Source organism: Monodelphis domestica, chromosome 1 (genome assembly GCF_027887165.1).
Source record: "Monodelphis domestica isolate mMonDom1 chromosome 1, mMonDom1.pri, whole genome shotgun sequence".
Taxonomy (NCBI): domain Eukaryota; kingdom Metazoa; phylum Chordata; class Mammalia; order Didelphimorphia; family Didelphidae; genus Monodelphis; species Monodelphis domestica.
In genome coordinates, this window is record NC_077227.1 from 126,360,987 (window position 1) to 126,377,662 (window position 16,676).

Consider the following 16,676-nt stretch of genomic DNA (forward strand, 5'->3'; position numbering starts at 1 on the left):
TGAGGGACTTGCTCAGGGTCACACAGTTGGTGCCTTACACCAGACCACTCTGCCATGTAGCTGCTTCATGTGTAATCTCTGGCAGATTTCCTACCTTTTTCAGACCTGTTCCAGACCACAAAAATGCCCACGTATTTTACCCCCCAAATCCCAGAGGAATCAGACTTCCCTTGGGAAAGAAACTTGATCTGGTTTGAATCATGATTAAGAGAAGGGAATGAGCCTTTATTAAGCACTGTGCTAAACTTTAAAAGTATCTCATCTGATCCTCCCAACATCCCTGCGAAGTAGGCGATATTATCTCCATCTACAGTTGGGGAAACTGAGGCTGAGATGCATCCAGGGTCACCGAGGCTAGATTTAAACTCAGGTCCTCCTGAGTGCCCAGCACCAAGGGAGCTGATGGGGAGGAAAGAGTACTGGCTTTGGAAAGAATAGACGGGCTCCGGACCAACTCCTGATGATTTGGGGAGGCAAGAAATCTCCTTGGACCCCGAGACTTTTGTCTCTAAAAGGATTGGAGCAAATACCCTCAGAAGCCTCTTCTGTCGTCTTGGCCCTGCTTCCCTTTTCAGTCAAATAGTTGTGATGGTCAAAGCCCCTGGCAAGGCAGCAGAAGCTGGAGCCCAGCCAGGGACTCCCGAAGCCTAGGGCTGGAGAAGCGCCTTCACATTCCTTCAGGGATGATGGAGCGGTCCTGGCTCGAAGGTTCTGGCCCAGAGAGCGGCGGCCGTGATGTTTCTGCGGGTCGGCACCCCCCTGCTCTCGCTGTCCCGTCCTATCTAGAGCTGGAAGGGATCTGAGGCCCTCTTTGTCCGCACGGAGCCCCAGAGGCCCAAAGGGTTAAGGGTCTTGCTCAGAATTGACCCAGATGACCCTTTCGACCCACCAAAATGCGGAGCTGGGGCAGACCTCACAGGGGTCCTCTTTTTTCACCGATGGGAATGAGGGCAAGTGGCACGCTCAGAGCTGCCCAGGGAAAATGGTGGAAGCCAGCCTCGAGCTCAGGCTGCACCAGCATCCACTCATTCAAGCCCGTGGGTCTCGGAGAGAGCAGCAGCTGTCGGCACACTTAATCCTACAACGTTGGAAGTAGTGTTTTGCTAGTTCATGTTGTAGAGAAGGGGGCTTCCCTCTGAACTTGGTGATGTCTTTTTTAATATAGTTTTACTTTTAAAATACTTTTCCATGGTTACATGATTCGTATTACCTCCCTTTTTCCCTCTCCTCTCCAGGAGCGGACAAGTAATTCCATTGGGTTACACGTGTATTAGGTGGCCTTTTTAAAAAGAAACCTTTAGAATTGATACTGGGGGGTGTTCCAACGCAGGAATGGCAAGGACTAGGCAATGGGGATTCTCGTGACCCCAGGCTTGGTGTCCTATCCATTGAGCCACCTGGCTGCCCCCCTCTTAGGGTTATTTATTTAAACCCTTTTTCTGTTTTAGAATACTGTGGTTCCAAGTCAGAAAAGCAGTAAGGGCTAGGCAGTGGGGGATCAGGTGACTTGCCCAGGGTCACCCCATTAGGGAGCATCCGACGCCAGATTTGAACCTTGGCTCTCTATGCACTGAACCACCTAGCTGCCCCCCTCTTGGGGTTACTTATATTTTTTAATAAGTTTTCCAACGTTATATGGTGTGAATTATTTCCCTCTCCTCCCTCCATCCCAGAGCTGGCAAACGTTCAATCTGGGTCATACATGGATTACCATGCAAAACCTAAGTGAATGATCTTAGAAAACCACAACTCGTGGGGTTCTTGAGCGACGTGTGACGCCGGGTCCCTCGGCCATCCCTAAGCCACCCTGCCCAGACGCTAAGGGTCCGACGTTACCCCTTAGAGAGAGCACACTCCAACAGTCACATCTCTAAAGAATATTCATTTATTTATAATTATTGCTAAGTAAACAACTCTTTAAAACAGAAAACATAAAAAACACAGTAGGGCTTTGCACAAGTGGAATTTCTAAACTGTTGTTTTGTGTACACATCAAAATAAGTTAAAATGCGATTCATACAGAAGTTTTTCAAAGTCACTGAGAGGCTGCATGCCTTTTTCCTTGCGAGTGTGCGTGTGTGTGTTTTGAAAAGGGGGTGGGGTTCCAATAGTGCACCCCAGGTTGTGAATTGTGCCGCCACCTTTCTCAGTCTCATTGGCAGGAAAGAAAGGCACTAGCACTGTGGCTTTCAAGTACAATGACGAGGGGGCCAGTGCTGGTCGGAGTGACGGGGCCGCAGTGGGGCGGGGAGGGCCGTGTGGGGGCCGGGCAGCTTCTGCCGCTCTCCACCCTGTCCCCCTGGGGAAGGGGACCCAAGCCTGTTCTCTCAGCAGTTTCCCAGTTCTAAAGCCAAGGCCACCGTATCTTTGAGGCGAGGGAGGAGATAACGGGATTCTTTTTGGTACCAGGGGATAAAGACAAAACGGGAAGAGGTAGTTTGTGGGGAAGGATAGCGTTCTGCGTCGCAGAACAAAGTCTTCCACAGGTTCTGTGTCTGCCACCTGAAAGAGAGTGGACACTTTGGAGCTGGGGGTGCGCGGGCTCTCCTCCCCCCGGGGGTAGCGAGAAAGTGGACAAGGGAGCCCAGTGAACCGTGGAATGGGAACAATGCCAGGCTTAGGGACCGGTGATGAGACCTGGGTCACCCCGGCCAGGGGGAGGAGGCGGCTCTATTCAGGGCAGAGTTCGGCAGGGCCCAACAGTCACAGCAGAAAACCGGCGGGGGAAGGAGAGCTAATGGGCCGCCCGGGACAGGCACGAGACGCGGCTGTGCGTGGCTGCCCGTCTCCTGGCAGAGGTGGTAATGCCCGCTAGTGGTTATTCCCGCGGCTACCCGGCTGCCTAAAGCAAAGTCTAGCGCCAACTACTCAGGGTGTTGATGGCAGGTTCGCGGTCAGTGGAGGACGGGGCTCGGGCCCGTTCGCTTCCCCAGACGCTTCGCCACGGACTGCTGCCTTCTGTTGGCGGCTCCCCCACCCTTTCCCAAGCCTCCCTCCCTGCCCCTCGTGAGAGGTTCGGGTTTTCTCCTTCCCCTTTCCTCCATGGCGCAGGAAGAGCTCGAAACCCCGGGGGCTCCGGGGGAGGCCGAGAACACGAACTGGCGCTCTACGCCCGTGGCTTCCCTTCTCAGACTCGTTAGCTCCATGGCATTGGCAGCATGGAGGGTCTTCTCTCCAGGCGGGAGAAGCCAGGGCCAGGACAGCAGCTGGTAGGAATGAGCAGGGGCAGCCCACGGGGCCGGGCTCGGACACCAAGTGTGCGACACGTGTGCAATGAACGGACACTGCAGCTAGGTAGGGCCACAGCGGCCCCGTGCTTGTCCGTCCAGGAGGGAAGCCCGGTGGGGTGAGAAAAGCGGGAGCTGAGGCTCAGGTCCTTAGCACGAAGGCCCAGAGCCCGAAGGGGTTCGGCGTGAATCTCTTCTTCCTTTCCCCAGGGCCCAGTTTCCTTCCTGGCTCTCTTGCACTTCTCTTCCCAGACCCCCTCCCCTGGGTTTCCCTTTAGGTAGCGATAGCTAATCTCCGTCTTTGGTCCACCACACTCCAACAGTCATCATTGGAGCCCTGAGATCCAATACAGCCTGCTTATAGTTTGAGTGTCACGAGTCACACACACAGTACATGAGAATAAGTTTTGGGGAAAAAAATCTCCATTGGGATGGGAAAAAAATGCAACAGATCAGCACATAGAGAAAAAAATAAATTACTTTCAAAATACCCACATTTGCTCCAATATTTTGTACAGGCTTCATTTTCCTTTTTAAATATGTCACTCTCCCCCGGCGGCCCTGCAACTTTGGCCTGCCCCATCCTCAAAACTAGGACATGTGAATAAGAAAATACTTTAAAATTTCCCACCCACCCCCCGAACAAAAAAACAAAAAAAACAAAACAAGTCTTCCTTGGCCTCCCCCCTGAGGACACCCATTCCCATGTCAACCCAGGAGCTTCCCCACCACGGCCCCTGCTCCCTCCTCCCCTCAGTGTTCCCGCGCCTCCTCCTCCTCCAGGTCAGTGATTTCCAAGCTTGGTAAGGCAAATCCGCTTTGTCTGAGTCACCAGGAGACTGGGGGGGCCTCGAGATCAGAGGGCATCCGTCTGCCACGAAGGGCCTTTCTCTTTTTTCAAACAAATACAAAACCACGACCCCCGACGGCCAGCCACGTGAAAGCCCCGTCTCCCGGCGTCTGTGGCGAGCGGCCAGTGCCGTGCTGGTTAGGAGGGGTTGCTGCATCCCACGGGAGAGGGAGTTACTTCGGAAGGCCAGGAATACATTCCGCTTTCCTACAGTTTGATTTTCCTGCAGGTAAAATCGACATGTCGAATGTGCCTGGATGGGCTGTGCTCCCCAGGACGGCCCGGGGAGGAGCCGGGAGGTAGAATACGAGGAGGACTGCCGCGGGGCTCTGACATCGCTCCCACCTCTCTCCCCGCACTGGGGAGTCTGGCCTGCGGTCCAGAGGCCGGCTCAACTCTTTATTCATGTAGTGCACTTGGGGAAATGAGAACAGGCCCGGCGCAGGGAGGGCCGCGGCCCAGCGTGGGGCGAGGTGGACCGCCCGTGCCCGGCTAGTTCAGAAGAGATTCGACGTGTGGCTCAGATGATCTCCTCCTCCAGTGTTTGGGGGTTTCAAGATAGCCTGAGCGGAGATGGCGGGGCGCTGCCTCTCCCCTGCGGGGGCTTCTCCCGCCCCCTCCCCGCACTTCCTCGGGGAGGGGGCCGGAGCTCGGCCCCTTCCGTGCCACGTCTCGGCTTTCGTGGAGGTGGCCCGGGAGTCCCTCGCGGCAGAAGCCCAGGGCCGGATGTCCATTTGGTCTAAGGTATTCTTTCCTAACGCTCGGTGAACTACGGGGGCGGGAGGGGGCAGAACGGCTCGCTTCTCCAACAGCATCAAGTCCAAATCTCCTTTCCTCTCTTCCCTCGTCTCCCTCCCCCCTTCCCCCACATGCCTCGGGGAGCCAGCACCCACTCACAGCTATAATACATTGTAATAGGCCATCTCCTTCATGGCCTGCTCAGTCAGTGCACTGTCGTCGGCGCCGTTCTCTACCCCGCTGTAGTCGAAGGAGTTCTCTTCGTAGTCTTCCATCTCCTGCGGGCCGTCCAGCTCCGAGTGGTCTGCGCCGGCCAGCTCCATCATGGGATCTAGAAAAGAGCGGTCAAATGCAGTCACCCCAGCGGGCCTAGACTGTGAACGAGCTGCAAGGGAGGAGGGATGCCCTCCGGGAGCAGGCGTTGCAGGGCTGCCGCGTGGCTCCGGGGATGGAGAGCCAGGCCTGGAGACGGGAGGCCCCGGGGTCAAATTTGGCCTCAAACATTTCCTCGCTGGGTGACCCTGCACAAGTCACTGAACCCCAACAGCCCAGCCCTAATATAAAATCTAAGGCAGAAGGGAAGAGTTCAGAAAAGTTGCCATGTGTTTCCCCGGAGACCATCTGCAGAGACCACAGAGCAAAAGAGTTCTCGGATTCTTGGTCATCCAGCAACAACAGAAGAGGTCGCCTCTGGGGGCCAGCCTGGATCCTGCAGGTGGCCAGAAGGAGGCTCTCCTCTGAGGCGTCTCAGGCTGCTTCCCACAGGCTGCTCAGCCACTAGGTGTCTCCTGAAGGAGTCCCCAGCTCTCCAGCGGCTGGAATCCTGCCCCTGCTGGCCCGGCCCGGGCCAAGACCCATCCCCCTCCAGCCCCCCCCCCCAGGTCTGGCCTGGGCCTGGGCTTAGACCCAAAACACCACCGACCCCACAGGCATCCCTGACTCCATTTCCGAGGGAGCCCCCCGAAGCCTCCGAAATGTCAGCCTCCAAGCATCTCCTCACCCAGCCTCCTCTCCAGCCACGCTGCCTCCACTCACCCTGCCCTCCCTGCTTGGGCTCCCAGCCATTCTCATGCTCCAGAGCCTTCAAGTGCTCCCTCCAGCGGCAAACCTGACCTCCCCTAGGTAGCTTCCCCAAAGCCATCTGGCTTTGCCCCAAGGTGGGGGGCTTCACAAATGGGCTGATCGCCTCTGGAAAATGGTACAGTCCTTGCCACAACTCAGCGTTGTCCACAGATGCAGAAGTCCATCATTTTAAAAACCATCATTCTTCCAGGGACCTACGAGCTGGAAGGGATCTTGGAGACCCTCTGAGGAAGCGAGATGGCCCAATGCATAAAAGACCTGAGCGCAAATCGGGCCTCGGATATGGACTAGCTGGGCCACCGGGGCATGCTGTTTAACCCTTGTCTGCCTCGGTTTCCCCAGCTATAAAATGGGGATGTAAGAGTCCCTACTTGGCAAGGTGGCTGTAAGGATCAAAGGAAACAATATTCGTAAAGCGCCGGGCACACAGCAGACACTATACAAATGCTTATTTCCTCCCTGCCTTCTCCTGGTCCAACCTCTTATTTTATAGGGGAGCCTTGGCTAGGCTAACACAAGGAGTGAGTGAGGATTAGAACCCAGGTCCCAGGACTTCAAACCCAGGGCTCTCTTCATTGCTCCATGGGTGCTCAATGATTTACAAATCATGGGACCCCACAACTGCCATAGAATCATAATCATTGGTGACTGACTCCAAGAGTGATGGAGAGAAACATGGCGGCCGTGAGTAAGCTGCCACGTACCGTCCAAGGCAGAGAGCCATGGACCCGGAGTCCCCATTGTCTCTGCTCCATGCAGAACGATCTCACTGTTCCTTCCATGGCTCGTGTTGTTGCCCTGACCCCGAGTGCCTTCTCCTTATCTTGTCCTTCAAGGCCCCTCAATACTGTCTCCTTCAGGAAGCCTTCCCCAATGACTTCAGCCCTCCTGATCCCCTATCGCAATGAGAGGGTCTCCCCAAAAAGGCACGTGTCCATCCTCTTGGACTATTTGTCCCTGAAGGGGGTCCGTCTTAGGACTAAGGAAGAGCATGTCCGTATCTCTCCTTTTTCCCTGCGGGGCCCAGCACTGTTCTAGGCCCAGAGGTACACACAAGACCTGCCTCCCTCCTTAAGAATTCCAGCTTAGGCGCTCTCTTTAGAATCCTCAAATCCAAGGCTTAAGATCTGGATTTCCCCCCGGGGTCCTCAGGGTACCCTTTTCTTTCTCTACAAAGGACTGCGGCCTTTGCGAAGCCTGAAGAATAGACGGCCCACCATGCCAGAGGGCTTCCCCACGAAAAAGCTCTTTCCGGGCTTTATCCTACTCCTCTTGATCTCCACTTTGAGGAGCCTGGGAGGTTAAGTGCCTCAGACTCCAGGGGCCGCGCTTAGCCCGCCTCCCCTGGGGCAGAGAAGCTCCCCCTGCGGTGCCCAGGCTCGAGCCTACCTTGGCTGTCCAGGCTGATGTCCATGACGCCGTGCTTGACCTTCATGTGGCGGCTGAGGTTGCCCTTCAGGTTGAACTTGCTGGAGCAGTAGGGACACTTGAAGGGCTTGCTGCCAGCGTGGAGGTGCATGTGGCCCAGCAGGTTATACATGCGGTTGAAGGATTTCCCACAGACCTGTCAGGAAACGGCAGTCTGGGAGTGGCCCTCTACCGGGCCAGAAACCAGGGCAGCCGTGCCAGGCCCGCTTCCTCCCCCGCAACCCCCCGAGCTCCCCCTCCCCCACAGAAGGGAGAGGTGAAACCACAGACCCCATCTGCGCCCGGCCTCCCCCCGGCCTCCCCTCCTGGGCCGGGCGCCCCAGGGCTGCTTTTCCCACGGGGAGAGGTTCTGAACCACGCGTGGGCCGGCCCTTCTCACAAAACGGCTTTCAGTGCCCAAGGCTAAGCAGAGGAACGCCACTGGAGCGGGCCCAGGGCGGGCAGGGGCCGCGGCGGTACCTTGCATTTGAAGGGCTTCACGGGGGAATGCACGATCATGTGGGTCTTGAGGGTCTGCTTCTGAACAAAGGTCTTGAAGCAGATGTGGCACTGGTAGGGCCGCACGCTGGTGTGGATGAGCATGTGCCGCTTCATGTTGGCCTGCAGGGTGAACTCCCGGCCGCACACCTCGCACTTGAACTCTTTCACTCCCTGAAAGGACGCAAGCCACAGGACGGGCGTGAGTGAGGGGCCGGCAGAGGCTGGGGAGACGGACATCCGGCGGCCGACGGGGGCTTGGAATGCTGGGAGGCCCTCTTGTCACCCCCACCCCTTTGCTTTTAAACCCTCGTCTTGTGTCTTAGAACTAGGGACCATCTGCTCCAAGGCACAAGAGTGCGAAGGGCTCAGCCCCAGGGATGAGCCGCTTTGCCCCGGGCCATGCTGGAACCCAGGGCCCTCCAGCTGCCCCTCCATAACTGCTGTTATTTAAGCTTCTTGTTTTTTTTCCCTTGAACCCTTTACTTTCTGTATCAGTAACAAATCTAAGATAGAAGGGCTAGGGCTCGGCCATCGGGGTTAAGACCTTCCCTAGGAAGTGTCCGAGGCCAGGTTGGAACCTGGGTCCTCCTGATGCTCTATCCACTGAGCCACCCAGCTGCTCCTCAAGCCCCTCCTCCACGGAGGAGGGCCTCATGGGGTGAAATCAAAGGGATCTGGAGCCAAGGCGTCCGGAAAGATGCTCCTGGAGGCCTCCCAGGACCACAGGGCTCCTCGTCCGGGTCCCTTTGAACACCTCCATGGTGACGGGCCCAGAGGAAGGGACGTGGACGAGGAGGTGGCGGCCCTCAGGCCCGTGTCGGTCTACCTGCCCTAGCGCGTCCAATTTAAAACGGAAACTTCCTGAGGGCAGAGACCGTGAGTGCCAGCCCTGCCCGTGACACGGCCTCCGGAGAGGCTCGGCACTGGCTTTGTTTGTGCGCGGGCTGTTTCCCCGAGAGGAGGGGCTCTCTGGGATGGCAGGGAGCAGCACGCGCACGTGTGTGTGCGTGTGTGTGTGTGTGTGTGTGTGTGTGTGCGTGTCTGTGTGTGTGCGTGTGTGTCTGTCTGTCTGTCTCTGGGGCCTGGCATACACGCAGCGTCCCAGAAAGGCTTGGGCAGCCCCTGTCGGGCTCTTCCTAACACTCAGCCTTCTCCTCCTCACACGCGGGAGCCCCGACGGGGCCCGGCGCCCCGCAGGACGGCATCCGTCTGTCACGGGAATGACTAGGTGCCATCTGGTCCTGCCTCCAGGAGCCCGGAGCATGTACACACACGCACGTTCATGCGCACACACACGTGTAGCCTAGAACACGGTGGGACTGCATAAACATAAAGTGACTACCCGACGTGAGCCTCTGCCTTCTCCTGCTGGTCTCTTAGATGTGGGGCCGTCCCTATGGGGTCAGCGCGCAGAGGAGGGGTCTGGAGGGCCCTCTTTGCCCCATCTGGGACACAAGATCCGGACCCAAACCCGTGCAGAGTGTGCCGACCCGCACAAGGCCCTGACAGCAAGCTACTACGGGGATTATTTTATTTTTAAAAAATGATCACCTTCTGTCTTAAAAAGAAGTACTAACAGGCAGATGGGCTGCGGTTCAACTCTGGCCTCAGACGCTTCCTAGCTGTGTGACCCTGGTCACTTCACCCCCAACCTGGCCCTTACTGCTCTTCTGCCTCAGAAAAGATACTTGGAATGGATTCCAAGATGGAAGATAAGGATTGTTTTGTTTTTTATCTATAGTAAGTATCCATTCCACTTTAGGCAACTGGGGTCCAGAGTCACACAGCTCAATGTGTCTGAGGCCCGATTCCCTCCCAGGACCTCGCATCTCCCAGGCCCGGCTCACTCTCTACTCAGCCGCCTAGCTGCCCCGCTTCCTCAGTTTAAAGAGGGGCTCAAAGAATGAAACGAGGGGGCAGCTGGGTAGCTCAGTGGATTGAGAGCCAGGCCTAGAGACAGGAGGTCCTAGGTTCAAATCTGACCTCAGACACTTCCCAGCTGTGTGACCCTGGGCAAGTCACTTGACCCCCATTGCCTAGCCCTCACCACTCTTCTGCCTTGGAGCCAATACACAGTATTGACTCCAAGATGGGAAGGTGAGGGTTTAAAAAAAAAAGAATGAAACGACTGGCCTGTGTCCTTGTGGCTTGGGGGCATTAGGGACAGGACCAAGCCTGGAGCTCTCCAGAATCAAGCTCCAATCAGTGCCCTTTCCACTAAGGTTTCCTTCATGAGGTGACACTCACTGGAAGGCAGCAGGGCCCGTGGCTGCCAGCAAGGGCCAAGAGGATTCTGGGAGCAGGAAGGTCAGGAAGTGGGGAGGAAAGCAGCCAGGTTGGGGGGGAGGGGCGTGGGCTGTGAGCTCTCTGTTGCCCATGTGGGAACATGGGGGGGGGGGGGGGGGAGTCCTCTGGTGAGCCCTCTGTTGCCCATGTGGGAACACTGGGGGGAAGGGGGGCAGGAGGGGGGGGTGAGCCAGCTGTGGCCCGTTGGGGGGGGGTGAGCCCTCCGTGGCCCGTGTGGGAACACTGGAGGGAGGGTGGCCCGTGGTGGGGAGCGAGGCCGGCCCCCGTACCTTGTGGGTGAGCGAGTGCTGCTTGAGGTGGTGGATCTGGCTGAACTCCATGCCGCACTCGGTGCACACGAAGGGCCGCACGTTCTGGTGCTTGAGCATGTGGTTCTGCAGCTGGCTGCGGTAGTGGAAGGACTTGCTGCACTCGAGGCACTGGTAGAGCGTGGGGCCCTGGTGCGTGGCCAGGTGCCTCTTGAGCTGGGTCAGGGTGGAGAAGTCGAGGCCGCACTCGACGCACACGTGGCAGCGGCCGTTCTCGTGCTTCACCTCGTGGGCCTTGAGCTCGCTGGGGTAGGCGAAGCCCCGGCCGCAGAAGTGGCAGCTGTAGGGCTTGATGTCGCTGTGCAGCAGCATGTGGCGCTTGAGGTGGCTGGTCTGCGTGAAGGCCTTGTGGCACACCTCGCACTTGTGCGGCCGCGTGCCCTGGTGCGTGAGCAGGTGCGTCTGCAGGTGGCTGGGCTGCTTGAAGAGCTTGCTGCAGTGCGGGCACGAGTGCGGCTTGATGCCGTTGTGGCCCAGGATGTGCGTCACCAGGTTGTACTTGGAGGTGTACGACTTCTCGCACATGCGGCACTGCCAGCGCTTCTGCCGGTCCCCGGCCTCCACCAGGTACGAGTCGTCGATCTGGACGTTGATGTCCAGCCGGTCCAGCTGGGCCTTCTTGTGGTGCTCGGCGGTGGAGCCCGCGGGGTCCGCCTCGAACTCGCCGGGGTCCTGCCACACGAAGCCCTGGTCGCTCTTCACGGGCTCGGGGGACTCGGCCGCGGGGGCCTCGGCGTCGCTCAGGGACGTCAGGTGGGGCTCGAACCCGCACTCCTGCTGCAGGGCTTCGGACGCCGCCCGGGTCAGCACCATGTTGGGCTCGGCGTAGCCGTCCGGGGCGGAGTCTGCGAAATGGCCGTGATAGGCGGCGGTGCCGTCCAGCTCCGGAGGCCGCGGCGTGCGGGCCAGGTGCCGGCGGGACTTTCTGCCGAAGGAGCTGAGATCGATCATCTTGACGGAGCTGCTCTGGACCAGGCCCTCGCAGCCCGCCTCCTCCGGGGGCTCCCCCGGGGCCTCCTGCCTCTCGTCGGCGGGGACGGACACCTCGAACACGTCCTCCTCGTCGTCGTCTTCCATCTCCTCGTACTTGACTTTGGGCACCAGCCTCACCGGGGGGCGCTTCCTCCTCCGGGTGTGCTTCTCAAAGGCCGCCCCCACCTCCAGCACCTCCTCCTCGGGCGGCTCTCCCGGGGCGCCCCCCGCACACTCCAGCTGGTAGTCGTTGTCCGGGGGCTCGGGCTCCACGGCCGCCGTGTCGGAGAGCTCATGGCCCAGCACTGGGTAGAAGGCCTCGGGGCTTATGGTAGCACCAAAGAGCTCATTCTCGGAGACGAGCCCCAACACCGCGGCCTGCGCCAAGGACAACACCACCACGGCCTCCGTCTGCGTCCCTGAGTCGATGAAGCGCTCCATCCCTCAGCCGCCGCCTAGGTGGTCATCTCTGTGGGGAGAGAGACGGGAGTGAGCCCAGGGCCCTCGGGATCCGCCCAGCACAGACGCCCTGGGCACCCCAAAGATTTCCCTCTCGGGGAGCGCCCTGGCACCCACCCAGCACCAGCACCCAGGGAACCCTCAGATTTCCCTCTCGGACAGCCCCTCTGACAGGGCACACCGCATCTACCCATGCTGGACAACTCTGAACCTCTCATTCTCTGCGGGACCAGAGGCTGCTAGGAACAGCCTCAGTCTCCCTGTCTGTAAAATGTGGAGGAATGGTCCCAGGCTGTCCCAGAGACATCCCACTTCCCATGTGTGACCCACCCGGCCCTGCTGGCTCTTCTGCCTTGGAACCAAGATCCAGGATTGATTCCAGGATGGGAGGGAAGGGTTTAAAGACAAAAACCCCACAACTTGAAGTTTGGGGAGTTGTCTGGGATGCTGAGAGAGGCAGAACTTGAACCTGGATCTTCCAGCCTCCAAAGCCAACTCTTCTACCACCTTTCAGCCAGCTTTGATTTCCTGCGTAAGCGCCTAATGACTCGAATAGCTGCGGTGGGTGGAGTGTCCGGTCCGTGCGCTTGTTCAGTTCACAAGACCCAGGACTGCATGCACACTCTCACTTCCCCCCTAAACCCTTACCTTCTGGATTGTCAGTCTGTGTTCTCACAGAAGGAATAAGCCATTGCAGTTAGGAAGTGACAAATGACTTGCCCAGGGTCACCCAGCTAGGAAGTGTCTGAGGTCACACGGAACCCAAGACCTCCCGCTGGCAGGCCTGGCGTTCTATCCACCAAACCCCCAGCTGCCCCTTGTGCATTCTCTTAGAAAAAAACCCCACCACTCCCGTACAGTCCTGGAGCCCGGCTAAGCATAGCAATGATCGTGTAAAGACAGAGTGGCGCTAAAGACCCCCCAAAAGCAGTAATAAGAGCCTCCGTGGATAGAGCGCTTGACGGGAAGAACGGAACTCTGCATTTATTTGGCACCTCCCAGGGAGCGGCGCACAGCTACTGTCCCGGCTCCTGGGGGGCAGGCAGTGAGCTCCCCGACAGCTGCGGCCAGGCAGCAGACGGGCTAGGAACTCGCCCGAGGGTCCCACAAGCCCGGCCGGGCCTCCCCTCGCGCCCACGACCGTAGGGCGTGAGGCTCGGAGGGGCACGTGAAAGCCGAGAGCACGCGGGCGGCTGGGTGAGGCGGGGTCTCGCCGTCGCCGGCCCGTCACCCGTTTTCTTAGACGGCCCAGGGAGGGCTGGGGGCAGCGCTGCCTGGACTCGGGCTGGAACCAGGCTAGAATGGGGAAGGGAATAAAAAGGAGAGGCAGGGCAGGCGGCGGGTTGGGACCCTGCGGCTCTGCACCCCTGCAAGGTCCCTTCTGACACGACCCCAATGATCCCAAGCCAGCCTCCACTGCTCTCCAAGCCGGACCCAGGTGGTCCCTGAAGCTCTAAAAGCTCCCCCCCCCCCCCGTAACACCCCAGACAACTGACTCGGGAGGGAGGGAGGGAGGGCATGGCTCTTTCTTCTTTTTTAAACTCCTACGGTCTGTCTTAGAAGGGCTAGGCCACTGGGGTTAAGTGACTTGCCCAGGATCACACAGTGAGGAAGGGTCTATAGCCAGATTTGAACCGAGACCCTGCTGTCTGAGCCTGGGGGGGGCGGGTGCTTGGTTGATATCTTAAAGCCCCGGTGCAAGGAAAATGACCTAAAGTGCTCTTGTGGTGATAATAAAAATGGCAGCAGGGGTAAAGCACCTGGGTTTTTAGCAAACCAGGGAGTGTTGGCTTGTTTTTTTTAAGTGGATATTTCTTGGCTGAAAAATGTCTTACATTATTGTACATGTAAAATCTACATCCGTTCCTAGCTATATGACCCTGGGCAAGTCACTTAACCCCAACGGCCTTGTTGCTCTTCGGTCACAGAATTGATACAAAGTCAGAAGGTAATGGTTATTTTTTTAAATCTCTATCAGATTGCTTGCCATGGTGGTGGGGGATGGAGGGAATGTCATTGAGGAGAATTTTGGTTTTTAATGGAGTCTTTCTGCAGAGAAATGGGCAGGTCTCCCTTTCGGCTGTCCCGGGATGCCCCAAGTCCACCATTAGAACTACCGTGCCAAATCCCTGGAAGAGTCTCCTTTCACCAAGATAAACCCTCAGGCCCAGAGAAAGGCCATAAGGTCTATAGGGTGTAGCCCTAGAAGCCAGCCTAGAACCCGGGGCTCCTGACTTCCCATGAGGTGATCCGGGGTCCCTTCCCTGCCACCACAACATCCTGCTACCTCTTTCCCCCAGGCCAGGGACAAGTGAGGCAGCTGGCTGCGGGGTCTGCCCCAGCTGTGGGGAGGGTCAGATGGCCCGAGAGGTCCCCCCTGGCTGGCAGATGGGTCGATTCTGACAACAGGCATGGCCCGTGTCTCCCTTGCTGCCCCTGAGGCTGGGAGCCTGGGAGTTTCAGCTCTGGGTCAGTGCCATGCTGGCATGGGGGACGGTTTATTTCTTAACAAGAGTGGTGCTTATTTAGGAAACACACACAGATTCCATGACTTCCCTCCCCCACTCCAACACTGCAGAGCTTCCACTTCCTGCATTTTAGCTAAAAATAAGCAAGGGAGACATTTAGCTTCCTTGAAACCAATGCTGAACATGAAACAATAGTTTCAAAAGGGTCCTCCAGAAGAAGAGTCGGAGATCCAGATGGAACTAAGTCTGTAAAACTCCAGGATTCAAGGTTCCTCCAGGGAAGAGTTGTATCTAAATCGGATTTGGAATCACTGAGCGAGACAACAGACAGGCCTATCCACTCATTCCTACGGGGTTCTGGTGTAGGCAGGTGGCAGAGAAGACAAGATGAATGGATTTGAAATAAGGAAGACCTGGGTTCAAATCCCAACTTAAGACGCTTACTAGCTTTACCCCACAGATTTAAGTCATTTTCTCTCCCTTTGCCTCAGTTTTCCCATGTGTAAACTAGGAGAACAATAAGTGCTACCCCTTGGGTTTGTTCTGTGGATCAAATGAGACGATTGATAGACCTTAAAGCAGTTATTCACGGGTGTGTGGATCAAATGAGAATTCACATGTTTGCAAGCCTTCTGCAAACCTTCAAATGGCCCAACAGCTATTACTATTATTATCCCTTAGTTTCCCCTCTCACATAAGTGTTCTTCCGATCTTAGCAAAGCAGCTTTCTCTGAATGAAACCCATACCCCTTCTGAGGGCCAAGCAATGCCAGAACCCAAGGGCAAGGCTTCGGAGAGAACTCGGGCAGTGTTCTAATAAAGCCACTCTAAGAACTCTCTACCATCTATACGCAGAATCAGAGAAAGAGGGAGCCGTGGGTTGGGCCCTCCGAAGGGTTCCAAAAAGATGTGTAGGACACCGACCCCAGCCTCAAGGGGCCCACCGTCTAAATGGGGAGTGTTTGTCCGTTCCTGTTCCTATGGACTACGGTGGAGCAGGGAATCCCCTCGATGAGTAAAATCACAAGTCTGGTGGAAGGGGAAGAAAAGGAAGCCAAAGAGTCTCTGACAGCCTCTTAGAGAGAAGCCAGCTCGACTCTGTAGGGGGGTGTTCCCCTACAGAAATGCCCCTTAGGAAGCCTGAAGATGAGTCTAAGCAAATAACCCATGGAATTTTTCAGTCCCTCACACAAAGTCAGGGTCAGCTAAAGGGAGGAGCTGCACCAAGACTGCAGCTTCTTCCCCTCTCTTAGCAACTTCCTGAAGCATTTCCTCCCATAGGGACCTCTGAGGAGTGGATGCTTGGAAGGGAAAATCCAGAAAGTCAGAAGGAGGATGTGGTGGGCCTAAGGAAATAAATAGGCTTTCAAAAACAAAACTGACCAAAATCTCGGTGAATTCTGTAGGGGTAGAAGTGGTGGGGAAGAGAGGATGGCAGTGGGGAGGAGATGCATTACTACAGAAAGAAAAGGCAATTTCATGTTGGGACCAAGATGAGAGCGCCTAGAGGAAGTTACAAAGGACCCATTTTCCTTCTCCCTATTGTCATGGAGCACGAATGCATGAGGTCATCCTTTTAAGGAAAGTCAGTCTGTCCCTCAGAGGGAGAGATGGAGGAAGGAAAAGAAGGAAAAAAGAAGGCAAGCCCCCAACAGATGGGGACCCGTGTGCATAACCCTCAGCTAGGAGGGACTTTCAGAATGAGTTTTATGCCGTGGGATCAGAGGGCTTCCTACTGAGCAGCCACACCTGGGAAATGACTGCCAAAGTTGTGCTGTCTAAGAGCTTGGTCTGGAGAGGACTAGGACAGATTAGTCGATCTGGTTTTCTAAAAATCCAGAGGAATCCATCCTGTAGAGAACAGGGGCATGGTAGAAGGTGGAGGGTCAGCGGGCAGAGAGAGAACCCCAACACCCTCGGGGGAATCCGACCAGATGCAGGCAGCCAAGGATGGCACAGGAGGCACTGAATGAATCCAAGTGGGATTTAATGGAGCAGTCTCCCTGCCAGGCCCAGCAAGGCCCCTCGATGTCCATGAGTGGAGACAGTGAAGGAGGAGCAAGGAGCAAGGAAATGAGGACGGCCGGGGCTTCTTCCCTCCCTCCACGCCTGCACTTCTCTGTCCATGGAGAGGGAGCACTCTGCTGCGATGCCCAACCACCTGTATCCTCAAGCTCTGAGTCTCCCTCCCTCCCTCCACCCAAGGGTCTTTATTCAGGACTTTTGCCTTTTGCTTTGGGGATTCAGTTCTACCCAACCAGTCGATTGCCCTTTCCAGAAAGCAGCAGCTTGAACCTACTTATTGCTCCGAATTCAACACCAAGAGGATCAGAAATCTCCTGTGACTCGATGATGT

General features: G+C 56.8%; 1 protein-coding gene across 1 annotated transcript; it reads right to left on the minus strand.

Moving 5' to 3' along the window:
* Positions 1–1,869: 1,869 nt before the first annotated feature.
* Positions 1,870–12,002, minus strand: ZNF710 (zinc finger protein 710). The gene is made up of 4 exons (XM_056806277.1): positions 10,383–12,002; positions 7,786–7,977; positions 7,288–7,462; positions 1,870–5,146 (listed from the first exon to the last, which is right to left on the minus strand). The coding sequence occupies exons 1-4, from the start codon at positions 11,832–11,834 to the stop codon at positions 4,977–4,979; spliced, it is 1,989 nt and encodes a 662-aa protein (XP_056662255.1). The 5' UTR covers positions 11,835–12,002; the 3' UTR covers positions 1,870–4,976.
* Positions 12,003–16,676: the final 4,674 nt, after the last annotated feature.